We start from the raw sequence: 27,888 nt of genomic DNA on the forward strand, positions 1-27,888 counted from the left end.
TAGTCAAGAGAGATTTGCAACAAGATGACCAAAAATCCGCTCAGACCTGCCACATGGGGGCGGTGGCGTGCATGTAAAAACCACAAAACCGCCTACAGTCCGTCAACACTTAAATAAGGTGAAAACGTCCTCGCTCTTAATTGAAATACCAGCAAGCACCTTCACACTGTGGAACAAATAGCCAAATATAAGTGAAAGTGACGGCAGTAAAGTAATAATAATCAAAAACCTGAACACAATGAATCATGTTTTTCTTTCTTCTCTTCTCTGTAATCACCCAGGTCTCATTCATTTGAATCTCCCCTGCTGCTTCCATATTAAATCCTTGACTATTTTGCAAAGTTCAAGAGGTCTTAAGCGTTTTAGGACTGCCACTATTTAGATATTGAAAGGGAACTGAGTGCTTTTCCCCTAACACAATGTTTCAGTACTCATTGCTTCAGGCTCATGGTGCTGCAAAAAATGATGAATGGTTTTCATTTTATGGCTCACCCCGACTTTTTTTTTTGTTTCTTTTAATCGAGACAAACAATGCTGCCTCTTGAGAAGCTGTGAAGCTATTATAAATATGTTCGTGTATGAGTTACACACATAAAAAAACGAATCAGGCTTTTCTTATTCCCACTGCTCACACACAGACGCACACAAACCACACGCCCTTTATGACAGCAGTCCGCGACTCTGGCAGTTCATTTGGCAAAAGCGCAGCAGCGCGCCGCGCTCACCTCTCCTGGTGCGCACCAGCCCTCGATTAACGCGCGACGCTCACTGAGACACATCTACAGTAACCGAGAAGGAGTAAAAAAATAAAAGAAAGGACATTAATCTAGTTTTTTTGTTTTTACATTTTTATTTTCTTTTGCAAATTGGGAAAAAGACAACTTATACCTCAATCAGTCAGTGTGATGGACAGTGGATGCAGAGTAGTGTTATCTGACACTTTAAAGGCTCGAATTCCTTTGATTTTTTTCCTAATATTATACGGCATCAACTTACGCTGCGAACATTAAATCAGAATCATGGCTGACTACGTGAGAAATGAGACATCCATCAACCCCGAGTGCGTTGTAGCGCAGGTCGACGCGCTGAAAAACGGAGCGGGTAACGGGAGCTTGGAGGCAACAAACATCGCCTGCGGCAACGCGTCCACACTCCTCATACCTCAGCGTGCGAGGCAGAGAGGTGAGCGCGCACACACATAGCTCATCTTTTAATGAAATGTGCCACCATAATGTCTCTTTATTTAATTTTAACGTGCTATTATCTGTACTGAAGCGTATACGTTCGCAGACTGTATGCAATGTCCAACTTAAGTTTAATTTGTAGTATTGACTTCATTGGGATGTGATGGGACTGGTGAGCTCTGATTTCAGAGAAACTAAAACGGATTGTTTTTGTTTTTCAAGTCCTTAAAACTACAATAGATACAATAAGAATCTGTGCTTTTAACAACTTAAGGTAAAAGCATTCTGTGCTTAACATTTTACCTGGAGGTGACAAACTCACTTTCTGTCCGATACCATTTCAGTCTTTAGGACTTAGCAGTTTATTGGGAGTATATGGAGGTGTGTTAATACTTTTTTTTACAGTAAGACTGGTTTTTTAGGTTCTATTTATTTTAAGCAAAAAAGTGTACAGAGCAGCAGTGAATTACAGATCAAAGAGGATGCACACAGACAGAGAGGCACATCTAATCCTGGCCACACAGGGGATTTATTCATAAAAAAAAGTCACATCAGGGCTGTGCCTCACGGTCATCCCAGTCCAATGTGCCAACTCTCTTCCTAAAGCATTTTAATGCACTTTGTCCAAATTGTGATGAGAACACAGCACCTCTTATGCATAGACTTCCCCCACCCCCTATGTAAATCTATAAATTTTGGAGGAAAAAAAAAAGACATTTGAGTGCATCATCACACTTGCAATTTCCTGTGTCCTGTTTCCAGCTGCTACATTATCAATCAATCTTCACTCCTCAGAATTTGTCGGTGTTTCTGTGTTTGGATGAGGTGGTTTTGCCACATGTGCCTACGCGTGTGTGTGTTTATGTGTGTGTTTGTGAGCAGCATAGTGTCAGTATACTTTTATATAAATGACAGATACCTGTACCCCTTTTATAAGACTTTAAACTGTAGTGCATTGTAGGCGATGATGATTGATTTGCCTCTCCCTCAATCATTCCCATCATTACACGCGATCTTTTACACCTCCCAGTGGTAAGCAATTTCAAACTGAGGCTGAATTAGAACACTGCAAATTACAAGCCCGCTGAGGGCACATCTAACAAGTACAGATCAATGTAAGGTGGCTTGTGTCTCCCGAGCCTGGCAGCAGATGTGTTTGATATATTATATGCAGCAAACTAAGATATTTTCTTTCCCCCACAACATGTCAATCACTCCTTCAAATCAGGCTGTTCTTTCTCTCTGGTTAATATTCTCACTGTATCTCCTAACTGCACTTCATACTGATCTCAGATGATCATATAAATAGATCAAATTAAAGTGTCGGACCCAGTGCAGCTGCTGTCACCGTCATTTCTCACTCCGTCACTCCCAAATTGATTGCTTCTCCACATCTGTCAATCATTCTTCTCATCTCCTCTTTCTGCCCTTCTGTGTTTATCAGGCAGATTGAGTTGCATCACTGTCAGACTTTGAAAGAGTTATGTATGTTTTATGCAGATTGGTGACCTCAAGTAGCGTGCCGTGGACCACATGTAGTCTGCAGGGATTTAGTAAATTTATCCTTCCTCAATGGATGACATTTATTTTGATCAGTGAGATATCTCCTGTCCAGGCTCCTCCTGTTTGCCAAAGAGTGTTTTTTTGTATAAATCATTTGATATGTGTGTAAGAGGAGAGGGTACACTAAAAGCCAAGCTATGATACTGCATGATTTACAGTAGGTTGTGAATGAAATTTGCCATAAAAATGGAAAACACAAAGGGAAAGTGCTGTAAGTATTAAATGGGAGAATTTAATGCACATTTTCTGAAGACAGAAATATGACACAAAATTGTTGGAATAACCTGGTAACAAAAAAAGGGTAGCTCTGCAAAATGTCTATGTACATCCGCTGCTTTGTGAGCATTTCACCATGGATACTGGCATTCACCCCTGAGCGAGGCACAAAGTGGGAGCGAGCGCATGTCAAAGTAAGGCCAAACCTCTGCAAGCTCCAGGTGGAAACATGTTGCTCGACTGCAGACACCTTTCAAAATGGTTTCACACTCAACACGGTCCAGGTGTTGTTTCAGGTTTGAAAAAGAAAAATAACAAAACAAAAAGCGAGAAAAAAAAGGTAAAAAAAAAAAAAAAAAGACACCTACGTATTCTCTAAGGGCTTCACGGCACATGGATTTACATCATCGCTGTAGACTTCAGTTACTGTGGCTTCACAGGAAGCTTGTCACACGTTGCTTGGTTTTCATTAATAGAATCAATAAAAATGTTTATACTTTATCTAGGATACTGGAAAACCGGCGCATAATTTGTCACTCAAGCAGCAGGAGGCAATTTCTGGAGAGGATGATGAAAAATAATGAAAGAGGGGTCTGTTGTCAGTGCCAGGAGCAAACCACCATTTCAAATCTGTTTTCAGAAAGCAGTTTATGCAAAACAAAAGGTGTCTAGTAAACAAAAAACCCCAAAGTAAAATGTACAAAAATGTAACAATTTTTCCTTTCATTTCTTCTTTTTCTCCCACCACTTCTCTCAGCGCTCCATCTACTGTCGCTCACACCCTCGCTTCTCACTCTGCCTGTGAGAGCTGAGGTGTTTAATACATGCCTGCGCTGTGGGACAAGCAGCAAACCTAATGTTCTGCATGCTGACCGCTGTGATGGGAGACTCTGTAGATTGCATGCTGTAGTCTGTCAGTCAGCAGTAAATGGGTTTGCTCGTTGCCGCAATCAACTGTTCGGTTGGGGGGTGGAGGTGGGTTGGGGGGTGTTGACTTAGTGACAAGGCTTAGGTGGCATTTACCCTGCTGGATTAGCCACTAGATGTGACATTTACCAATACCTAGGTCTAACAGGAGACGAGCCAGCTTTCCTCTCACAGGCACAGCGACACGAGGGTATACTGGGATTTAAAACGATGGGTGTTGCATATGTTTAAGAGACTGGTGAAATGCAGGGTTAGTTAATTATCTATAATATCCTGTATAGCTACTGGTTGCAAGAAACATATGAAACCTTTAATATTCATTAACAAAATACAAACTCTTATTCTTTTGTTCATAATTTAACATATTAAATAACAGGCTTACTTTACTATTCAGTTGAATTGTTACAGGTGATTTGTTAGCATCTGCTCTGCAGTGTTTAAACAGCACTTTAATGGCTAGTAAGTTGTTATTAATGACATGTTAGATATGCTGTCGCACATTATTTGAACATTTGTCCTGCATTAAAAAAAAGTGTAACAATCAATGGTGTCCAATACGGCCCACATCTTGCGTGCACTCTGTGTGATCTGCCCAAATTCAGAGATGTATCTCTCTATGACATGGTGAAACAATATGTGCTGGCAATGGAGCCGAACAAGAAATAAATGACACATGATCTAAAGTAGCATATCTGGCCTCTTTCGGATAATTGCAAGCAGAAAACCCCCAGCAGTTAAAACAAAGTGATTTTTCCTGCAGTCTGTAAACAGAGAGCAGACTGTGTGTCAGCGTCAGTGGCCAGACGTGGATGTGCTACAGGCTTCCCTTCTGTCATTTGGCTCTTTAAACTGAAAAGACTTTTGGTTTAGCTGGGTACAAACAAAGCCTTGCCAAATGGTCAGTGTTGGTATCAGTAATAGCTTCCTATCTATAGAGTAATTTCCTGCAACATTAACCATTACATGATATTTCTCTGCCTCACTGGCAGCTCTGGCCTCTGCGTTATGTTTGTGTCTGTCCGTATGTGTCTGATTTGATTTGTTTTCCTTATCTGGCCCATTCTGCTGTATAACAAGAAAACCAGACGCAAATTTTCAGGCCAGATTTTCGGGCCAGAATTCAAATATGCTGATAATTACAAAAATTCAGGCTAATATGTAACTTCCTGAGGTCTAAGCTGTCATTTCTCATTTTATAAAATTGTTTTCTCAAATCTCTCAAGGGAAAAAAGAAAACAATCATTCTAAGAAAAAAAAAAATTCAACCCCCAACCACCCTATATTTTGCCTTTCTCTAAAATATAGCGTAATAGGTAATGTTAGCTTGGCTCAAAGCTCAGTATACAGTGGTGAAGTGATGACATTTTACAGTGTAAAGAAGTATTTGCCCCTTCCTGGTTTCTTTCTCTTTTTTGTTTGCATATTTTTCACACTTAGATTCAGATGGTCAAACAAATTTTAATATTACAAAAATGCAGTTTTTAATGCATGATTTCATGTATTACGGAAAAAGCTGTTCATACTGACCTGGCCGGTATGAAGTATACTGGACATTCCTGCCTTATTTTTAAGCGTATAGCGGATGTCTTGGTCATGATTGCTAACTTAATGTTATGGAGCAGCTAGTTTATCTAAACTAAAAAAAAAAAAAAGAGCAACCAATAAAAAGCAATATATTATTCCATGATCACAAGAAACCTAAGAACAGCTAAGAAAAAAAATTGTTGACATCTATCTGTCTGGAAAGGATTACAATGCCATTTCTAAGGCTTTGAAACTCCAGTCAAACACAGTGAGAGACATTATCCACAAATGGAGAAAACATGGAACAGTGGTGAACCTTCCCAGGAGTGGTCTACCAAACTACTCCAAGACTATATTGATGACTCATCCAGGAGATCACAAAAGAACCCAGAACATCTTTTAAAGAACTGCAGGCCTCACTTGGTCCAGTTAAGGTCAAAGTTCATGATTCAACAATAAGAAAGAGACTGGGCAAAAATGGGAGAGTTCAAGGAGAAAACCACTGCTGACCTAAAGGAACACAAAGGTTCCTCTCAGATTTGCCATAAACCATCTTGATGACCCACAAGACTTTTGGAAAAATATTTTGTGGATTGATGGTAGATTTTTTGGAAGGTTTGAGTCCTGCTACATCTGGCGGAAAACTAATAAAGCATTTTATAAAATGAAGATGATAACAACTGTTAAACATGGTGGTGGTAGTGTGATGTTCTGGGGCTCCTTTGCTGCTCCGGACAGCTTGCCATGATTGATGTAACCAGGAATTTTACTCTCTACCAGAAAATCTAGTGTGACTAAATTAAAACAATTCGGGGGGGGGGGGGGGGGGGGGGGGGGGGGGGAATGAGCATAAATTCCTCCACATTGTTGTGAAAGACTCAGTGCCAGTTATTGCACTTTCTCCCAAGAGTGGCACAAGTTATCAAGTTTAGAAGGCAATTACTTCTTCACACAGGGCCAAACAGTTCTGGGTAACTTTTACCCTTAATAAATGAAATCATCATTTAAACAATGCATTTTTAAATTCTTGTCTAAAGTCAAAATTTGATTGACAAGTAAGTGATAAGTGCAATAAAGTAATGAATGAGGAAGCACTGTGCATCCGAAAAGACAGTGGACACATAACTGTGGATGTAAATTGCAACATATAGCTTTAGTGCTTTAATCTTCCTTAAGCACCAATTCTTTAGAAATTACTAATTAGTAGTAATTACTAATTCTAGTATAAAAATTACATTAAGATGTTAGTTTCATTTTGGATCTGTTTTCTGGAAGAAACAGCAATGAGAAAGAAGGCAAAAGTAACCAGAAGGAAAAGAAGGAATAAAATGTGCTTTGGGGGTTACCCTGCACCATCTCAACTACAATACAGTAGGTTAAAAAATTGTTTTTCTAAAGTCTGTGCAAAAACACTTTCATCTTATCTTGTCAACTACTATTTTGTTTCTTACCCTTATTTAAGATATTTTACCAATATCAATAACCATATAGAATAAATGTGTTAAATCAAGATGTGGGCCCATTTTCACAAACGAAGATTTCACTGTATGAAAAATGCACAGACCGTACAGCCTGTTGTTGAAGTAAGCACTAGTCATCAAATTCTGAATCATCCTTCCCCCCCTTTTTTTTATTACAGTCATAAGTCACATCTGGCCAAGTATAATATACCTATAGCACCTCTACAGGGAAGGTTTACTGACTTGAGGAGTTCATTATGTGATTTTTCTTTAGTTTTACAAAAGCTCAACAATGCTTATATTTTCTTTGTCATTTACTTTCCCTTACATAGAAATCATTACCAAATGACTCATAAATAAATGGCAAATAAGTAGCTTTGGTTCAGCATAACATAACATACCACCAGGTAGCTAGTAATAATAGTCTAAAAACACACACTGAATTATCGAGCTGCAGCTGATATGAGATTTAGGAGCTAGTGGAGAGCAAATACAGATTTAAAAGACAGTAAAAAGAAAATTTGGTTGGAATGAAAGCGTTACTCAGTCAGTCTGGATGTGTAGATATGAGTCTGTCTTGATCCATGGTCAATCATCAAGGTAAGTAAATTCCAAAAGGTTGATTCTGTTCATCTGGACGTAACGTTTTCAGTGGGAGAAACGTTTCATCACTCATCCAAGTGACTTCTTCAGTCTCAGCTGACTGCAGGTTTCCCCAATCTTATATACAGCACATTTACATAATGACTGAAACTAGCACCACTGAAGGAACAATGGGCTGGGAGGTCAGTTCTTTGATCATTAATGATGATGGTCACGGAATTGATCATCATCAGTTGATGTGAGATCAGGAACTGACCTCCCAGCCCATTGTTCCTTCAGTGGTGCTAGTTTCAGTCATTATGTAAATGTGCTGTATATAAGATTGGGGAAACCTGCAGTCAGCTGAGACTGAAGAAGTCACTTGGATGAGTGATGAAACGTTTCTCCCACTGAAAACGCTACGTCCAGATGAACAGAGTCAACCCTTTGGGTTATATATGAATCTGTTTTGCAATATGTTCACAACCTTAAAAAGAAGTTATTATCAGAAGTTCAAGTAACAATAATATTAATTTTAGCATTTAAACAGACTTATTGAGCACCGCATTTTCATTTTGTGGCACTAATCAGCCCAGCGACGCTGTGAAACAGAAGACTGCAGTATTAGAGTGCTCCCTTTGCAGACATGTTATTGGCCTGTGTGAGAGAAAGGTAAAATATTAAGAATGCCTCCATTCTACACTGACAAGCCAAGTAGCAGCTATTGCGAAGACTGTCCTGAAGGAACTGGTAAATGTGCTCAGGGAGTTATCAGCGAGCACACAGGAAAGCTAATTGGCTTTGATTAGGCAGAAGCCAGTGTAACATATTTCATTAAGCAAGAGAGGGTGAAAGAGAGATAGACAGTAATGAAGGAGAGTGTTGCTTCCTCTTTCTTGCCAATCATGTGTCTCCGTATTTCCATTCTGCTTTTGCGCCCGCAATGCAAATGTAACAATTTCAGTTGCTGCAATTCGCATGTCTGTTATTAGCACACCAACCATATTAGAGCTTAATGCTTTTTATTTGCATACGAGTTTGTGAGACAGATGGTGGAGGCACATGTCATTAGATGTGTGTGTGTGTGTGTGTGTGTGTGTGTGTGTGTGTGTGTGTGTGTGTGTGTGTGTGTGTGTGTGTGTGTGAAAGAGAGAGACAGAGAGCGAGAGACCATATGACTCACTGGCATACTGTCTTTTTGCTGACCAAGCTAAGTGATACAAGAACATTTGAGTGAATGGGCGGATTCAAGAGCACCAAATCAATTTGGTAAGACATGATGCTATTTTTATCCATGAACTATAAATATACTCATATGCATTAGGAGTACCAAAGCAATTCCAATAATGTACCTCTTTAACTTCATGTCCGCTCTTGTGTATTCATGTTCAGATTTTGCAGCTCGACCTGAACATTACGTCGCCTTCTGTTAAGCAGGCAGATAAGTGGAGCTCGGATTATCCCAGCCAGCTGTGCACAATACACATGTTTACATCCCAGGTGGATTACTAAAAGTCAATAAGAGTTAGGTTTGGGATTACTTCAAATAAATGTGGTTCTGGGTGGTTTTTTTATGTTGCGTTGTTAATCCTACTTTTTATATTGGAATTCACTGTTGTGATCCTTAAGGAATGTCCTTAAAGCAACAAAAATGTTAATCAATGCTGGCATCATCTCCTGATTCTTAAATAAAACACTCAGTGCTCAAAACACAAGCACTAGGCTCCCTTTTTTTCTCATGCACTTTGGCAAATTAGGTGGGAGCCACATTGTCGTGTGTCTGGATGCTGATTTTAAATTTTTTTTTTTTTTTTTTTACAGTAAAAGCTTTCTTCTTTAACTGAGAGCAGAGGGGAAACGAATCAATGGAGTAATAAAGCAGCAAAAGACTTCTGAAACTGAAACATTTAAAAGTCAAGGAGATTTAAATTAAAGACAAAAACACAATGACCATAGCCTCACTAAAAAGGGCACTGCAATGAGTGGGAAAAAAAGAATAATTAAAAACAAATTAAAACACACAAAAAGAAGAAGACGGAAAGGGATATCAATAAATTTGGTGATTTCAAGGACACAGACACTCTTGATATATATTTGCAGACTTTAGTTAATCTAATTTACCGGTGCCTTTGAGGAACTGCGGTGGTATATTTTCAGGGGATTAAAGGCTTGAGTGTGTTTGACTGCACATGCCTCCACAACTGTGTCAGTGAAGTTCGGGCTTATGTGTGCGATGTGATTTGTGTCCTCAAGATTCAGCACACATGGGTACCTCTAATCCCCAGGATACAGACACAGTAGCTAACCTGTTTAAAAGAGTGTTGTGTCTAAGAAGGGAGGCGAGGTGAAGATAAGAGAGAATGCCGTTAACATGGACTTTACAGGATATGATCCAGTGAAGCTGCCAATGGCTGTGGGATAGGCTTTAGGTAATCTTTTACATTTAACAGTATTTTTATGCAAGATTGAGACTGCAACTTTGGGATAGGAAAAAAAAAAACTTCCAAATGTGTTAGAGGAACTTGGTTGAAGTGGCACAGAAGGAATGAAAAGCAAATGATATTAACTGTATCACACATAAATTGAATATTTTTCAGAGGTTGTCGCTGAGCTCCTGCAGCCTGAAGACTGCTATTCAATTTACAAAAATCATTTGAAAGGATGCGCTCGATAGTTTTAGTGTCGTTGTAATCCTGTAAGTATTATTTCATACTGACTTTTACCTGCTAACTTGAATTTTTTTTTTAACTATCTGCCTGTCAGGGTTTATCATTTAAAAGGATGACATCATTTTAAGGTGTATGAACTTGCCTCGTATCATGGGTTTTATAACATGGGTTTTAGTGCTATCCAGATGTTCTCCAGATAAAGAGGGGAAGAGATTTGTTGGCTATTTGGGATGCAGCTGTTACAGGAAGTAATGAATCAGTGAACGTATTTTAAAAATCCACTTTGGGAATGTTTAAACCTACCTATAGTAGGTGAGAGACCTGGAAAAACCTAGCATGTGTTATCTGTTATGACTCTTTGTATGTGTTTTTTGTATTTGGATTATTTATTTTGTAGGGACCTGTCATTTTGTGGGATCTAAATCCCTCTTTTGGGAATACAAATCAAGTCCCATTCAAATAAATACAATCGAGATTTAAAACATGGTTTAAGTTCCTTGTTAGGATCTGGGAGGAGTGATTAGCCAACAAGCATTTTGCATTTCAGTGTCCCATCAAGATATCTGTGAACAGGACCCGACAGGACTCTGTGGCTCATTGTATGGCTTTTATTTTGTTACTTTTTACACACACACTTTGATAGCACTTTTCAGTGTTCGCTGCCTTGGCTCCGATACTCCATAAGCAGCTGCTCTCCTCTCCGGCCTCAGCCGCAACTGAAATAGGGAAGGTGCGATTAGAAGATGTTCACCGGCTGTGCCAAGCCAGCCTCCCCTACCACCACGCCCTGAACCCACTGCGCCACTCCTCTTCTGCAGTGGCACCGCTAACCACACCCCGCCACAATATCATCATCAAAATCGTGGATTAAAAAAAAAGAGGTTCCAATATAAAAGTTGTGTTACACCTATGACTCCACAGATATTTGCCCCATACAGCCGTCAGGACAACCGGCAGCTGTAATCAAATTACAATAACATCTTCAGAGCTTATGATTTCACTTTCTCTTCTCTAAGCTCTTCCCCTTTTTCTTTCTGTCTATCTAAAAGCCAAGTTTAACACAGTCAGTTCCTCTCGACTTAAAAAGGGTCATTTATCTTGCCAGTGGTATCAGGAGAGAGTCCACCGCCTTATGGGAGAATCCCAGCTCACAGGATTTTTTTATGAGGCAGCATGAAGTGAATTTTTACAGCAAAGTTGAAATATTTAAACTAATAAGAAGGTGCATCCACCTCTAGTCCTTTTTCCTAGCATAACTTTCTATAATTTTTATGCAGTTGCACCATTCTGACTTTTTCTCAGAATTCAGAAAAAGAAGAAAAAAAAGACGTGCCCACTGTTCTGTTTTTTTTTTGTTTGTTTTTTTTATGTTTTTTTTCCCAGTGGCACTAATCCTCTTCTGTATTATCATCACCATCACTCTGTAGATACACAATTGTCTTCTATTGATTAAAACTTAAGGTTAAATCCATGTAACCTTTTGTTTCATTGCAATAATTTTTACGGTTATGCCAAAAGTGGGCCAAAAGAAACCAGGGAAGACAAGCTAAACAAAAGCTAACCTTTGATTAGGTCAGAGTCCACAGTCCACAAAACAAAATGAGCAAAATTCACAAACTCTAGGAACAACAGGAAGCACGCAAATGAGGCCAATCAGGCACACTGACAAAGGTAGAACAGGAACTATACGCTGAGGGCAAATTGGGGAAATGTGAACAAGAGGGGAACAGAAAACAGAAGAACATAACCAAAGCAATAAACAGACACAAAGTAAATCTCAAAACAAAATACAAGAGATGCTGACGAATAGTGTCTCTTATATTTTGTGATCAATGATATGATCAATATTTTATGATTTTTAAGAGACCACTACTGGATGTAAAAACAAGGTCCCCTCTGTTGCTGCTGATGCTCTTGGACCACAACAATTTTTGGCCAACACAGTGTTTATAGACAGGAAACAGAGCAGTGCCACTCTGCAAATTTTCAGCTGGGGATAAATTGAACTGTCAGGACACTTTTCACACCATAACAATTTGGACACAGAGTCACCGACACTGTAATGTCCTTCATTGTGGCCATGGCATATTGTCGCTTAATAGCATCTAACATTTTACGAACAAACCAGCGCAGTTTAAAGGTAATAAAAACTGTGCAAAGCATTACAATATAATAATAATATTTTAACAGTAACAACTCCCAACTGTACTGCTGTTGGCTGCACAATCAGACGTTCCACCTTTTAGAGACAAATCCTAGCAGATAAGACCCTGCTCACTCATTGGCTTTTACAACTTAATAAACACAGCGAGAATTAGACAGCTTTATGAAGCTAAAAAGTGAAGAGTACACCACTGAATGAAAACAGACTAACACTTTAGCACGCTAATATTCCCTCTGTTCTTCTTCTTTTTGTTACCAGATGAAGACCACACACTTCGGATCCTGCTCTATTCGCTGATCTTCTTCCTGAGTGTATTCGGAAACCTGCTGATCATTGTTGTTCTAACGGTCAACAAGCGCATGCGCACCGTGACCAACACCTTCTTGCTGTCTCTTGCTGTCAGTGACCTGATGATGGCCATCTTCTGCATGCCCTTCAACCTCATCCCCAGCATCCTTAAGGACTTTATCTTTGGAGCTGCCATGTGCAAGATAGTCACCTACCTCATGGGTGAGAGAAAAGGGGTGTAGTGAAGGACGGGGTCCCAAAACACTTATTTGCTTCTCTTTTCACAGTTGTTTCTATACTGTAAAAGATGTGAAATAAATCCAGAGTAAGCCTCAGATTTCAGATATTTGGAAGCTACCTTTTTACATTTTAGGAACATTTTAGTTTCTTAAATTTTCTTAGCTAAGCTTATTGGAGAGATACAATTTATTATATTTTAATCTATGTGTAGCATAAATTTTAGGTTTCCCTATGGTAAAGACATATATAGACATACACTGTAAATATAGCTGTGTTTTACAGAACGATATGTGCAAATGTCTTTGGTACAATGTTGGTGATAATCTTTTTAGCTGATACAGAAGAACTGCTATGAAATGCTGTATAAATCTGATTCAGTTGAATTTTAAGCAGCACAGTCGCACATCGGTGGTTTGCAATAAGATGAGAGGTCAGACACCTTCTGATGGAGGTTAAAAGTATCTCTACCAATGGGAATTTCTTCAGGGAGCCTGTATGGGAATACTTTTCAGTGAACAGTGTTAAAGTTCAAGCTTGTGGTGAGGATAGCAAATCATCAAAAGCCATTTTAATGCCATGAAACTAAAGAATGTGAAGCAACTTTCAGTAACTTTGCTCCAAATTTTTGCAAATATATCTGCAAATTTAGAGTTCACTCCAGACTAATGGGAGTCACTTTCCATCTCATATTTACAAGAACATATACCATTTAAAATCAGTATTAATGATATATGAATTATATAAATGAATACACAATATATGTATTAATAATGTATGAAATCTAAATCATCTAAATCAGCAGGTTACAGATAATTGTCACGGGCTGCGACGGCAGACCGTGGAGTTGTAGGGAAAGTAGGGCCCAAACGCGAGACTCTAGTGAAGGACAGTGGATTTATTGATGGTGAGCGGACAGAAACGACAACTATATACAATTCAAGCACTGTGACTCCAGTGGTGATTCCTCTGTGAATCCCACACAGTGCACGTGTCCATAGCAGTGACAAGGTGACAACTCCAAAAACCCGATTCCACTCCGTGATTTCCCCTCGTGACGACTTTCCTGACTCCCGACTCAGGTTTGACTTAGTATAATCCCGCGCCGACTGGAGCTCCGCCACCTTCTTAAATAAGACGCTCCCCATGAATCTATCAGCTGCAGCTGGTGAGGGCTAATGAGCGTCAGGCGCGGCAGCCTCCAGTGCGGGAACACTTCCGGGTCGCAGTCCCCTCAGCGACCCCAAAACATCCGGGAGAACACAGGGAGAAAGGACAAAGGGAGAGAAAACGACCAAAAACATAACATATGGAAAAACATATACAAAAAATACATGAGCTCTGGGTCATCAGACCCAGGCCATGACAATAATTACAAAACTAAAAGCTGATGCTGTCATTTGCTAGCAAGCAATGTGTAAATATTACATTTTAGTTCAATTCAAATCTATGTGTATGGCACCAAATCACAATACAGTCACCTCAAGGCATTTAATAATGTAAGGTAAAGACCTTATAATAATGAAAAATGAAAAGGAAAAACCCCAACAATGAGATGATCCATTGGCGACAGTGGGAAGGAAAAACTCCCTTTTAACAGGAAGAATACTGGAGCAGAACCAGGCTCAGGGAGGGGCAGCTATCTGGTGACTAAAGGATGAGGATGAATAAAAGCACATCATTTTCTCCAATTATGGCATTTACTATAGGCAACATTCATGCTTGCCTGGACACTTTTCTTAATTCTTTCCTCATCAGACATTTGTCTGCAGATTATAAAGAGATACATTTTTCAGTTCACTACGGAATTACTTTTCTGGCTTTTGGTAAATTAGCTGGGCTCTGAGGGGAGTTATTAATGGTGATCGAGTTATCTATAAAGGGTATTTGGTCAGTCATCATTTACAGTTAAGGGCCCACAGATTTGGAATACTTTGCAACCAGAAATAGAAAAAACAAAAACAAACAAATTAACTGTATTTAAAAAGTTTAACGCAAAGGCAAAAATAATGGCTTAAACAAAAGAAAATCTATAATCATGTGTCACGTAATCATTGATTACGTATCATTTTTCAAAAGCAAAAATCTTTTTGTCTGATGCAAGCTGATTTGGCATCATCTGCTATTTTAAATCTAAGCAATTACATTTCGAGTTTGACTGCAAAGCTAAGTCAATTTTACCTGCAAAACGATTGACTTGGATTATTAGAAAATGAAACAATCACCAGTGGCAGCTGGTGGTTTCATACTAAATGAAGACACCATTCAGATGCACTGACTATAGTGTTCCTGTTGCTTTCTAATCCTGTACTTCACTTAACCTTAATAAAATCTGTGAAAACAATGGGAAGCAATAGCAGACAGAGGGTTAGGATCTCTCACCTTTTGACCTTCAGCTTATACAAGTGGCACATATTCTCACTAGCTTGTAACAAGGATGATGTGCCCCTAACCCTCTCAGTCTGAAGCCTTTTTTTGACATTCCCACCTTTGCACCATCCCCCACTTCATAAACAGCTCAGCAACTGTGATGCTAGAGCTTTCTAAAGACAAGAGACACTTGAGAGCTTCTTTAAAAATACAAAGAACAAGTCTTCATAAACCCAGACTGAAAAAAACAAACAAACCTAGAGCACAAACGCGCAATTTTACATCTTTAAAGATAAAATGTGATGATGAAATATCAACATTAGACTGGGGCTACTGAACCTGAATTCTCAACTGCGTCTCCACCAAATTGGTTGCTACATAGAGTAAATGAAGCACAATTAAATGAGTGAATGTGCCGCCCTTGGCACCCATTGAAAAATTCCGTTTGCACAAATAGCAGAAACATATTTGTCCACGGAGTGGAAAGAGTTAAGCATAATATTTAAGTATATATTTTCTACAGAATGGCCTCTTAAAATAATTTGAAGGGGGAATGAGATGGAGGTAAGCTTTAGTCTTTAATTCAGTGTGTAATATGGTTGCTTATTTCATTTAAGTAGTTAATTAATGTACTGTAACGCAGATACCTGGAAAAAGAGAGGACATAACATTTTTATGTCCTCACTTAAATTAACAACATAGGAAATTCCAATACAATTATCGATATTAAAATATGTAAAATTAAATAAATAAAACAAACAAGAACAGGAGGGCTTTTGTGCCCAGAATTATTTGAGAACTGAAGAGAAAAGAAGGCTCATGTAAAGCACGGGGCTTATGAATGAAGGCAGCCATCATTAAGGTGCACTGAAGAAAAGGACAGAGACCCTAAGGGGAGACTATTGGTGGATTGTCTCCTGCTTCCTTGGGGGATGCTCTAAAGCTTCCTTCGTATATAACCATAGTGCACCTAAGGGTCTCTTGCTCCCTCTCTCTGACACACACGCACATACACTCAGTCTGTATTGTGTATTCTTGCTGAAGACATGGATAAGAGAGGTGAAGAGTAATTTCCCGTCTTGCCCTGTCACTACAGGGATGGCAGATCAAATCTGTGGCTCAGGCCAGCATGATTTCCTCCACCACATGATTCAGATAACTGTCTCCACCTCACACTATATTCATTTGCAAACACGTCTCCACCGACTGTAGCTTTTTGTTATGATTGCAGATAATAGCCTACTTGCTTTGTGTTATTTTTTTATTATGGGTCCAAACTCTTTTTTGGCACTGAGCAGTAATAAAGGTTTATACAATACAATAAAAGATGTCATTAGATACAAGATAGCAAGAACACAGTATTTTACCTGCTTACTTTTTTGTTTTGTTTTCCAACAGGCATATCCGTGAGCATCTCCACTTTTAGCCTGGTTGCCATAGCAATTGAGCGCTATAGCGCCATCTGTAACCCCCTGAAGTCACGGGTATGGCAGACCCGTTCGCACGCCTATCGGGTGATTGCTGCCACGTGGGTGCTGGCCTTGATCATTATGATCCCCTATCCGATCATCAGTCACCTGGAGTCGTTTCCGCGCCGTGACAACACTACAGCACACCGGTGTCGCCACAAGTGGCCTGTCGCAACTGCGGAGCAGACCTGGTGCGTGTCTTGGTTCACTTTGGTAACATAAATCATGAGTGCTATGTTCAAAATAATACTCTTCACCCATCACCAGGGTCAGGGGTGTAATTTCCAGGGGGATTAGGGGACTTATGACACCCCCCCCCCCCCCCCCCCCCCCCCCCAATAATCAGACCCAACCAATATAACCCCCTCAATAAAATTATGAATTATCGTGCATAAATAGGCTGTTGATTTTCTTTACTCATTTCAGGTATCACCAGCAAAATAGTTGCATGTTTAATCATCTGGGAATTTACCCAGATTTATTTATTTATTTAGACAGAGATCTTGACCCCCCCAATGTTCAGCACAAAATTACGCCGATGACCAGGGTTATTATAGTTTGCATTGCAACTTGCCTGGTTAGGCATTGATTGATGTGTTACAACACTGTGAGTCTGTATTTATTGAAATACCTGTACTAATTTTTGCAAATCTTAACACAGAGGTATGTACACTATGCAATACAAAATAGCTAAAATATAATTAAAAAGACTAAAACTAGCACTGGCACTATTAAAAACTAAGCTAAAACTAAACATTTTCAAACTAAATGAAGTTACAATGAATTAAAAAAAGATTATTAGATAATTACATTACACAAAATAAACAGTTCTCGGAATAATTTTTTTTCTTATTCTAAAATTATGAGAAAAGAAATTGGCAGAAATTTACTTTAATGGCCCGTAATCTGTAACATGCAATGCCAGTGCAAAGTGAATGAGATCTGAGATGAAGTGCTCTGAACTTCCAGGTAAGCAAATGAGAGAATAAGATCTGATTGACATATGACCTCATCGTAAATACATTAGAGGGGTTACCTAGGCAACAGGAACCTGGAATGTCTGCAAGCAACCACCTTTAAGCTTCAAAGTGAAACATGACGAATGAATCGCTTCCAATGTGGATGCAGCTTACCCCTTACCCTCAACCCTTATCAACTGGGTAAACTCAGTAAAGAAAGTTTTTCACACAAATCTTCAGTTCTATGAAAAACTTAGTACACACCTTGAAAAACGAGTTTTAACATCAAAAACTTGATTTCTGCACGACTTTATCAATTTCTCACATCATTGTGGAGGAATTCTGTTCCGATCTTTGTTATATTACTTTCGCATAACTCTGTAACGTGACGTAAAAAGCTTCTTCCCCCCCCCCCCCCCCCCAGACAGGCTGTTATAGATTTGCTGGTGAGCTTGGGATCACTGTCATGTTGCATGACCCAATTTCAACCAAGCTTTAGCTGTCAGACAGATGGCCTCACATTTGACTCTAGAATACTTTAGTATACAGAGCAGTTCATGGTCAATTCAATGACCGCAAGATACCCAGTTCCCGTGGCTGTGCAGCACGACACTGAGATGTTTGTGCTGATATGTTGCATTTGGTTTTTGCCAAGTGTAGCAAAAATCTTCACGTTAGTCTTGTTGGTCCAAAGGGCATTGCTCCAGAAGTCTTGTGAGTTTGCTCATGTATAGCCTTGCAAACCTAAACCATGCCATATTCTTGATTGTTCTACAGCAGGGGTCCCCAACTCCAGACCTCGAGGGCCGGTGTCCTGCAGTATTTAGATGTGTCCTTGATCCAACACAGCTGATTCAAATGGCTAAATTACCTCCTCAACATGTCTTGCAGTTCTCCAGAGGTCTGGTAATGAATTAATCATTTGATTCAGGTGTGTAGACCCAGGGTGAGATCCAAAACCTGCAGGACACCGGCCCTCGAGGCCTGGAGTTGGGGACCCCTGTTCTACAGTCTAACCTTAGGGGGGTGGTTTGCTGGGAAGTCCATTGTGGCGTTGTGTTAACACACGTCTGAATGCTCCAGAACAGCAAACTGGCAAATGTTCTGTTTTGTCAGTTTGCAATGTTTTTTTTTCTGCTGGCGACTTATTTATTTTTCCTCATAACAATAAAGCCTTTGTATCCATGTGTATATATGTGTGTATATGAGCTATGTATCAAGTATCCATAGTATCCACACATTCTCTTGCCAAGTTTGATTCCAGCTGGAGATACAAATCCCCTTTGGGATTGTGACAGGAGGGACATAAAACTCTGCCAAATCAATTATATGAAGCAACACCTTGTAATAAGTGAATTACATACCACACCAAGTACACCTGCAGCACCAAGACCCATCATTGCAGTGTTTTCTGAAAAGTTCAGGTTTACTGATTATTACAAGATTTTATTTGCTATGGCTAGGGTAATTGTGGAAGTTGATGTCTTCTTTTACTACTATGACATTTGTTTTAAGTTGTTTTTATTACAAATTCTAATTCTTACCTAATGAGCTAGTGTGGGAGAAAAATAAGAAGAGACTACAAAGAGATAGATGAAAAATCAGTGTCTCTTATGTAGACCATTTTATTTGTTATACTTTTTCATTTCTTTAACATTGTGGTGAGGTAATATATTTATTGTATGCATATTTGATAAAAATATAAGAAACACAACAACAAAACATATCTGAAAAGTCATTAATGCTCTGAAACTTAGAGAAGGATGTCCCCTGGATTAACGAACATAGACACCATGAGTGGATATGGTACGCAGTCACACAGTGGAAGTTGTTTTAACTCAGGATGGTCTAATATACCATGAAATTTCAGTCATGCCACATAGCCTTCATTTAATCAGGCATTAAATTAACTCCATGCAACAATATTTTTGGCAACTATAAGACTGAAGATTAAAAGTTCCTATTTCTTCATAGGAAATATGTTAGAACATTTTACTCATATTATAAACACACATTTCCAGCTATATTTTACTTCATCATCAAACCCACTGTCGGGCCATCCTTCCTTCTTTACTTTCACAACACTTGCAATCACAAAGTGATTTTTATTGTAATAAACTTTAGATGAACTGTGTCTGTTTATGAGTGGTGTGTGTGTCTCTGTGTCCTTTCAGTAAGCCACTCTGTGTTGAAATATCTCATTCACTTCCATGTTTGGACCTGGAGCCTGTTTTAACTATGTCTGTTCAATGTTTATGTGGAAACATTAGGACAGGTGAAGACAACAGAGCGTGCTTCAGTGTGTTTTTGTTATGAATTATGATAAAACATGCTTTGGATGTAATTTCAGGCGACCATGTGATTATCTTTGTGTGCTCATTATTTTTGTTTTTGTATTTGTGTCTGATTTGTCATGTTTGTATTTGATTTTCTCTTCTGGGTATAAATTCTGCTCCCACTGTCTCTGATGTATTATCATAACATTTGACCCATAGAGCAAAGCAGCTGCAGCAGCAGAGCTGGTATTGTTTTCACCTTGTGAATCTTTCACTGAGCGCTAGATCCCATTTCATTTGATTTTCAATTTATGTAGCAAATGGCCTCAAAACATCCAGTCCACATAAAAAGATTATACATTTTAAAGCATATCTATGCCTTTTCTGTGTGTCTCAATGAAAACTATAATCCTATCTCACTGTGTGTGTCTACAATGGTGAACGTATTTGTATAAACCTCTGGAATATCAATGTGCAGTCGTCCCTCGGCGGTATGTGTTTCTTCATGAAATGGCTGATTAGATGAGTACCTTGGGAATTGTTAAAAATGGAAAGGTCATTGGTCTAATCTCCACTTGAGACATTATCTCATCAGTCTCCCTGCAAGACTTTTTTAAATTATTATTATTATTTTATTTAGACACACAATACTGTGTGTCTCAAGCCTGATTTATTTATATTTTGCTGCGGAAATGAGAAATAGGTGCAGTGATTTATTGAAATATGACCAAACATACATGGGAATACAGCACATAAGGAAAATACAGAGTTTGCACAATTCTAATGAGCTTAGAAACAAACATTTACTTTCTTTTCATTTCTATAAGTAGTCTTCAGTCTCCAGGCTTTGTGAAGGACATTCCAAAACTGTGCAAGTTTTCAACTAATATCTTTGGGAATCACCTTGTTGGCGCCAAATTTCTAATTTATGCTTGTCAAACTGTGCTAACTTTGGCATTTTCCATACATTCAACCAAATAAATGGGAACAAATTATATGCTTTTGCAACACGGCTGCTTGTAACAAAGGGCCTAAAGATATAATTTAAAATGGGTTTTTTTTGCTCATGGTCTGTTATGTGTAGCCACAACATTTGTTCATTCTTTGAGTTACATTCCTTTTCTATGCTTGAATTATTCATAGGTAGGTATTTGCTGGCTTAACAAAAAGAAAGAACGGAAGAAAGAAAGAAAAGAAAAGAGATTCATTAAGTACCAAAGACAAACTCTGAAAGACCTTCAGAAAGCCTGGAGAACTAATCCTCAAGACCACTTAAAAAAATCTTTGGAAAGAAGGATTTTTTTCCATCAGTGTTCAGATTTTGCCAACAGGAAAACATCCCTGTTTTGTTAAATTCACTCACTGTACCATTTGCAGGTGTGTAATTGAGAGCCGCCCTCAACCTGAGTGTGGCGCGACCCATTAGCAGACACCGCTCATGTAATAATGCTGTATATTTACAACTGCTATGAATTTTGTTCCAGAAGTACTGTCTTTACTTGTTTCCATTTTTATTCAAGTTGTTTTTATTTCTGATCCAGGCAACAAGCTTGTTGGATGTTAAAATGTTCAAATGCAATGCTTTGCTGTGACCCAACAAACCAACAGGCAAACATACAAAGCACGTGATGAATGCGTTACTCATAAGATATATACAGACTGCAACTCAGTACACGGAGTTCACGTGTTATTGGATTTTTTGTCCACTGTGGTTGGATTTTTAAACTTCTCGTCTCTCTTTTAGGTACATTCTGCTGTTGCTTGTACTGTTCGCCATTCCAGGCGTGATGATGATCGTGGCCTATGGTTTGATCTCGAGAGAACTTTATCGAGGCATCCAGTTTGAAATGGGCCATAAAAAAGATTCTTCAGGTGAGGCCGTTTACACTACAGTGCTTATAGAAAACATAAAAGAAAACATAAAGAAAATAGTAAGTTTGAATTAATGTTCCAGAAAGCCATCTGGTTCCAAGAAAACAACAATAAAAAACAGAGAAAACTACAGCAACGTTTATATCAGAATCAGAAACAGAGAAAGTTTATTAATCCCAGAGGGAAATCGAGTTGTCATAACAGCATGCATACAACATACAGCATAGCTATCATATAAAATGAGGCAAATATATATAAATATAAATACATAAATATAAAAAGGACATGCATATTAACACTTATGTTTTGGAGAAAAAGAGCAGTAATTCAGTAAATGGACAGGTGAATCAATGTGCCATAACAATAATTTTACTTGTATTCATACTTTTTACACTTTTAAACTGAATCGCAAAAATATTCATCGAAATGATTTGTTAAAGGAAGTAAAAAACGTCTTCATATTAAATGTTTATATAGAACTTTTGTTGGTTTTGTATTTCAGTTCATCTGTGTGTGTAGCTCCAGTATACAGAGAGTATACTTAGTATTTTCACTAAACAGTTAAAAGCACAAAATAGTCGAATAGACTCCAAAAACAAAAACAAAGTAGATGGTTTTTTTTAATACATTGACATTTTATGAGTAATTCAATTGAGTTTTTTATATGATATAAATGAGTCAGATCAGTCAGTGCTCTCTAATTGACTTTACTCTTGTTTTGATTTCACTGTTGAATGAAACTCTCCGTTACTGAATGCTACAGCTCTTATCAGCTCATACCAAACAAGTTCTAACCTTACATTTTTTTTCTACAGGGTTTGTGTGAATTATGAGGATTTTTTTTTTAAGTACAAGAATTTCATTAGTGCTACAATTGCTGTAGTGTGCGCAGGCTAAGTGAAACATAACCTTTTATCGGAATACAAACTCGTGTCTGGGGTGATAGCAGCACTGACTGTCCTTGCTGATGCTCCATTAGAGGATGGATTGGCTGGCAGCTGCAGGCATGGACATTACCATCTGTTTGCTCTCAGAGAGAAAGAGATTGTACAAATATAAAAAGAGTTTTTGGAGGAAAACAATATGGATTAAAAACAAACAGGGAAGGAGAAGAGATTGAAAAATTGCATCTTACCTCACAGACTGCAAAACTGCCTCTATGAAATATGTTTAATAATCCAGCAGGTGCTTCGGTAGCTTTACAATACCAGATCTTGTTTGTATGGGGTACCTTGAGGCTCTTAATTCTAAATCCTTTTTTATTCTTTCTTCATAGAGGAAAGGCAAGGTTTTTAAATTGCTTTATTGAATTGTAATACCCCCATAGGCTAGTAAGAATTACTTGCTAATATTCCATCTATGAAGGCAAGAAGTTGGGCTTTAAATTACTCCGAAATAACCTTACACAGGAGTTAGTCAGCTGGCTGCAGGATAAAAGATGATTTCCCAGAATAAACTATTCTTAATGCGATGGCAGAATCACTCTGATATCAAGACCATTTATGTTTAACAACGCTGACTTGTAGAAAATGTATTCCTTCACAATTAAATTGATTTTAAACTTTTAGCTTTAATGCAGTCGGTGATTGGAATCATTTGGACACACAAAGCTATGGGTTTGTATCCAGAAAAACAAACTGTTTGGTTGAGGTTATTAAATGATTTAAAAAAAAATGTAAACAAGCACATTTTATTTCAGGTCATTACAAACTCGTTCTTCTCTAAACGGAGACAACATTTTTCCCTAACATTAATCAAGTGCTGTAAATGTCTGAAAGTTTAATAATGCCGAAGGCATCACAAGTGGATACAGCACTCCATTATAGGATGTTTGTGACTTTATTGCTTTTTTCATTATGTTGATATAATTTCCTTCCAACTATGTGGCAATTTAGTTGCATAGGATAAAAAATTATAAGGTGCAGAGGTGTCGTTAAATGATTTAAAGTATGCCAGAAGAAGGCCCTGACATGAAGTACAGACAAATGGATTCTTAAAGTAATACACAGTTTTATGTCTATATTTTCATTGCTACGGAGTGTGCAATCATTTGGAATAATACCTATATCCAGTATTTTTATTGTTTTAATTATGTTCTGCATTTTTGTTTTGTTCCAGTGGTTTGGCATCAGTTCACTTAAACCTTCAAGTAGTGTCTGTCCTTTATGTCTTTGTGTTTTGAATTTTAATTTGCCTCTGATATAATCCAGACCCATCCCCAAAGGGCAGAAAAGGCATAAAGTATCACGAAGCAGGAGCACTGCTCAAACATTAGAGGATGAGGTTTTAAAGAACTTGGCTGAGAATTTGTTTTTATTGCATTTAATTAACACCAAAATACTCTCTCTTTCACCCTGCTTGTCATTTCAGATGTAAATGGCCTGACCTCTACCGTGTCTGCTGGCAGTGATGATGGAGATGGTTGCTACGTGACTGCGGTCCAGCGGCCGCACACGATGGAGATGTCTGCCATGGCTGCATCAGGCAGGGCGATCAAGGCAGAGAGGCCACGCAGCAACACATCGGAAGCCAAGCTAGAGGCCAAAAAACGAGTCATTCGCATGTTGGTGGTGATTGTTGTCCTGTTCTTTGTCTGTTGGATGCCACTGTACTGTGTCAACACCTGGCGGGCTTTTGATGAAAGCTCTGCCACACAGACGCTCTCAGGGGCCCCCATCGCTTTTATCCATTTGTTGTGCTACACCTCCGCCTGCGTCAACCCGATTATTTACTGCTTCATGAACACACGCTTCCGCAAAGCTCTGCTCGCCACGTTCTCATGTTGCATCGCGCCTTGCCATCGGCGTCGTCATCGTGGGCTTCGGGACAATGAGGAGGACGCTATGGCGACAGGTGCGTCCATGTCCAAGTTTAGTTACACTACTGTCAGCACTATGGGAACCTGTTGAGGGAAATGGATTCACAACAATTCAAAAAAGACAGTTACAGAGTCAACACGAGACCCAACACCCCCCAGCTTTTTGTTTTTAACACGTGCTCATAGGGACATTCATGTGAAGTGAAAAAATATGCCATGTGATGTAGCAGTATAGAAGCTTCATTTATGACTGTGAATAAAATTATATATCGATTATCTTAAGAAACCCAGTCTTAAATGTAAATACCTCCATGGCTTTTATGAAAAAGCACAACACCAGAGTATACAGTTATCTGTTGTAGACAGAGGCAAATTGTTTGCTTAGATATTTGCGGTGTGGATGTTAGTAGTGGTTGGCTACATGATATATGAGACAGCCTTTTTAACTAAATAGTAATTATGTAGCTATAACAACAAACCCATGATTTGCTATGTAACTTTAAAACTGTGTTTGATGTTTTGCAGTCAGTTACTGGTTGTCTGTGTTAATGATGATAATACATTTGCCTTGTGGACAAAGTGCCTGCTTCTAAATTGAATGGCCTTTATTGTCATTGTAAATATATACAAGGAAACTGAGATGTTACTCTGTGGTGCAACGTAAAAAAAACGGACGCTCACTAAAATACAGGATTATAACTAAGACGTACAATAAAATCTAGGATAAATAAAGATCTAAAAACCTGTATAAAATATACAAATCTGCATGTACATTAATAAATGAAGTGCGGGTGCACAGGAGCCAGATGGGTGGCACACTTTTATTGTTTTTTCTCATTTGATTTTTATTGCATGAGAGAAGAAACTGAGCTAAAAGCCTGCGTGAGTGAAGTCCTTGATGATGTTGGCAGCTCTGCTCAGGTAGCATGAATGGGCAATGTCCTCCAGACGGGAGAGGGGGCACCCAGTGATTTTCTCTGGAGTACTTTCATATCTGCAGCCTGCATACCACACCAACATGCAGTATGTTACCAGCCTCTCATTTGTTGCCCAGTAGAAGGCCACCATCAGCATCCTGTCTGTGTTTTATCTCCTGTCTTTACTTTTTACGGTCCTCAGATATGAAGCCCTCCAGAAACTTGAATGTTTGTGCCCTTTCCACATGAAGAGAGGGGTCAGATCAGTGTCTAATTTCCTCCTGAAGTACAGTCCGAATTCCTTTGTCTTTGTGCTGTTCGGTGTCAGGTTGTTCACTGAGCATCACCCTGACTGTTTTTTTTATCTTGTTCCTGTATGCTCTCATAGATTCTCATGTGATAAACCCAGTGATGGTTGGTTTGTCAGCCAAGGTGTTGGACAAGCAAACTGGTATGCAGTCATGAGTGCAGAGGACGCAAAGGGCCAGGCTCGGCACATAAACTGGTGTTTAGAGTGATGGAGGAAGAGCGGTGGTGTCCTATTTTGATTCTCTGTGAGCGGTTAATGAGGAAGACTTTGATCCAGGTGCAGATGAGAGGCCTAAGTTTTATAGTTTGCTGACTAGAATGTCTCTAATTGTGATATCAAATGCAGAGCTATAGTCACATAGCTCCCTCGGTGTTCTGGGTGGTTTATTGCTGTGTGGTTTGCTATGGCAATTGCCTCTTCTGAGGATCTCTTAGCTTTGTAAGCAAGCTCATGTGGATCAGGTGTGGGAGAGGGGCGGCTTTTAATGTGATGCTTGGCAAGCTTCTTGAAGCATTTCATAATCACAGCCATACAGTAAGTGCAATGGATCTATAATCATTCAAGTCCACAGAGACTGGCTTTTTGGGAAAAGGAATTATAGTGCCTGACTTGACTTTTTCTAATACCCCAGTAAGCTGGTTAGCACATGCTTGGAGTAGTCTCCTTAGCACATGTCTGACCTTAGCAAATATCCCACATCCTGTTCCTGCAGTGAGTCTGTTGTGGCCTCAAACTGGATGAAGAAACCATTTAGCTCCTCCACAGTGATTCACAATGATTCACATTCAGTGATTATATGCTGTAACCCTTGCCAAACCCTCCAGGAGCCGTTATGTATCAGGTGGTCCTCAGTCCTGCTCTTGAAGGCCCTTTTCATCATCTTTATTCCGCTCTTTTAGATTGGCTCTTGCTCTGCTGTAACAGGCTTTGTCACTTGTTCTGAAGAAAGTGTTGTGGTTTTGAAGAGTGTTTGGACGTTGCTTGTCATCCACAGTTTGTGATATAAAAAAGAACAGCTTCTGTGCATTCCTCCAGCTTGGTTGAATAAATCCCAGGTTGTGTGATCAAAGCAGTCCTGTAGCTGTGATTGAGCCTCTTCGGGCTGTGATCGTCTTCATTCCTGACTTTGACTACTTCTAGCAGCAAATGTTGCAAATGTCACATGCTGGTAGAAGTTGGGGAGTACTGTTTTAAGACACCAGTGGTTAAAGTCGCCCACATGTGGGTGACTGAATGGATGTGCTGCTGTTTGATAATGATGGCATTAGCATCAGGTGGGATGAAGACAACAAAGACTATCACCACTGAAAACTAAATATTATATTTACCAAATATTATTTTTCCTCTAACTATTGGAGTTAGAAGTGTAGTTTAAAAGTTCTGAAACACTCTTAAGCTGCAAATATTCACCAGATGTTATAAATTGCTACATGGCAACTGATAAATGAGTGGGTTGTTATGTGATATTCATGTCATGACATAAAAAAATAATCAAACAAAAAAAAATTATGTAAGCCCAAGCACATAAAAGATGTTTCTTTTATGTGCTTGGGCCTCTATTCTGCTCTTTATGGAAAGCATTTTAAAAGGCATTTTATCTTTCTAAGGTAATAAATTCCACATATCATATTATAAAAACTTTATTAACCCTCCTGTGTTCATCTGAAATTACTGAATATTACCATAGATATAATAAAAAATAGCAAAAGAACATAATGACTGATTCACTTTTAGAGATGGTGTAATTGGCTATTGTAGGGACTGGAATTTTTGGAACTTCTGCAATGGCTTAATTTTTTAGCCCTGGAGTTTGCTGCTTGATGTAAATATGGTTTATCAATATCATTGCAACTAATGCTTAAAATGACATAGTAGCTATAGCACCAGATATTGCTCCTATTGCTAAACTGCATTTGTAAACCAGTCTGTTAAGTGCAATGTAGGGGTACTTCCCAGAACCCTCATAAGCTCATGTTTCTGTGTCCCTGTTGAACTCGTCAGTAGGTTAAAGTTTGGAAACCAGGATTCAAAGTTTGTGTCTTTGTCATGTCTTTCTTACACACATGACTCCCCTCACACTAAT

The 27,888-nt window shown here is 38.8% G+C and overlaps 1 protein-coding gene across 1 annotated transcript; it reads left to right on the forward strand.

Annotated features, from left to right (window-relative positions):
• Nucleotides 1-680: 680 nt before the first annotated feature.
• Nucleotides 681-27,888, forward strand: cckbrb (cholecystokinin B receptor b). Its single transcript, XM_063499026.1, has 5 exons — nucleotides 681-1,182; nucleotides 12,548-12,799; nucleotides 16,583-16,844; nucleotides 21,633-21,760; nucleotides 24,131-27,888. Exons 1-5 carry the CDS (start codon nucleotides 1,020-1,022, stop codon nucleotides 24,667-24,669), a joined length of 1,344 nt encoding a protein of 447 aa, XP_063355096.1. The 5' UTR covers nucleotides 681-1,019; the 3' UTR covers nucleotides 24,670-27,888.

This window comes from Pelmatolapia mariae, linkage group LG16_19, assembly GCF_036321145.2.
Source record: "Pelmatolapia mariae isolate MD_Pm_ZW linkage group LG16_19, Pm_UMD_F_2, whole genome shotgun sequence".
Taxonomy (NCBI): domain Eukaryota; kingdom Metazoa; phylum Chordata; class Actinopteri; order Cichliformes; family Cichlidae; genus Pelmatolapia; species Pelmatolapia mariae.

What these genes read in the sequence shown, in the direction of transcription:
- cckbrb (XM_063499026.1), top strand. Translation starts at nt 1,020, where the DNA reads ATGGCTGACTACGTGAGAAATGAGACATCCATCAACCCCGAGTGCGTT. An exon ending in TCAGCGTGCGAGGCAGAGAG is followed by an intron (nt 1,183 to 12,547) that starts GTGAGCGCGCAC and finishes TTTTGTTACCAG; the next exon opens with ATGAAGACCACACACTTCGG. An exon ending in CCATAAAAAAGATTCTTCAG is followed by an intron (nt 21,761 to 24,130) that starts GTGAGGCCGTTT and finishes TTGTCATTTCAG; the next exon opens with ATGTAAATGGCCTGACCTCT.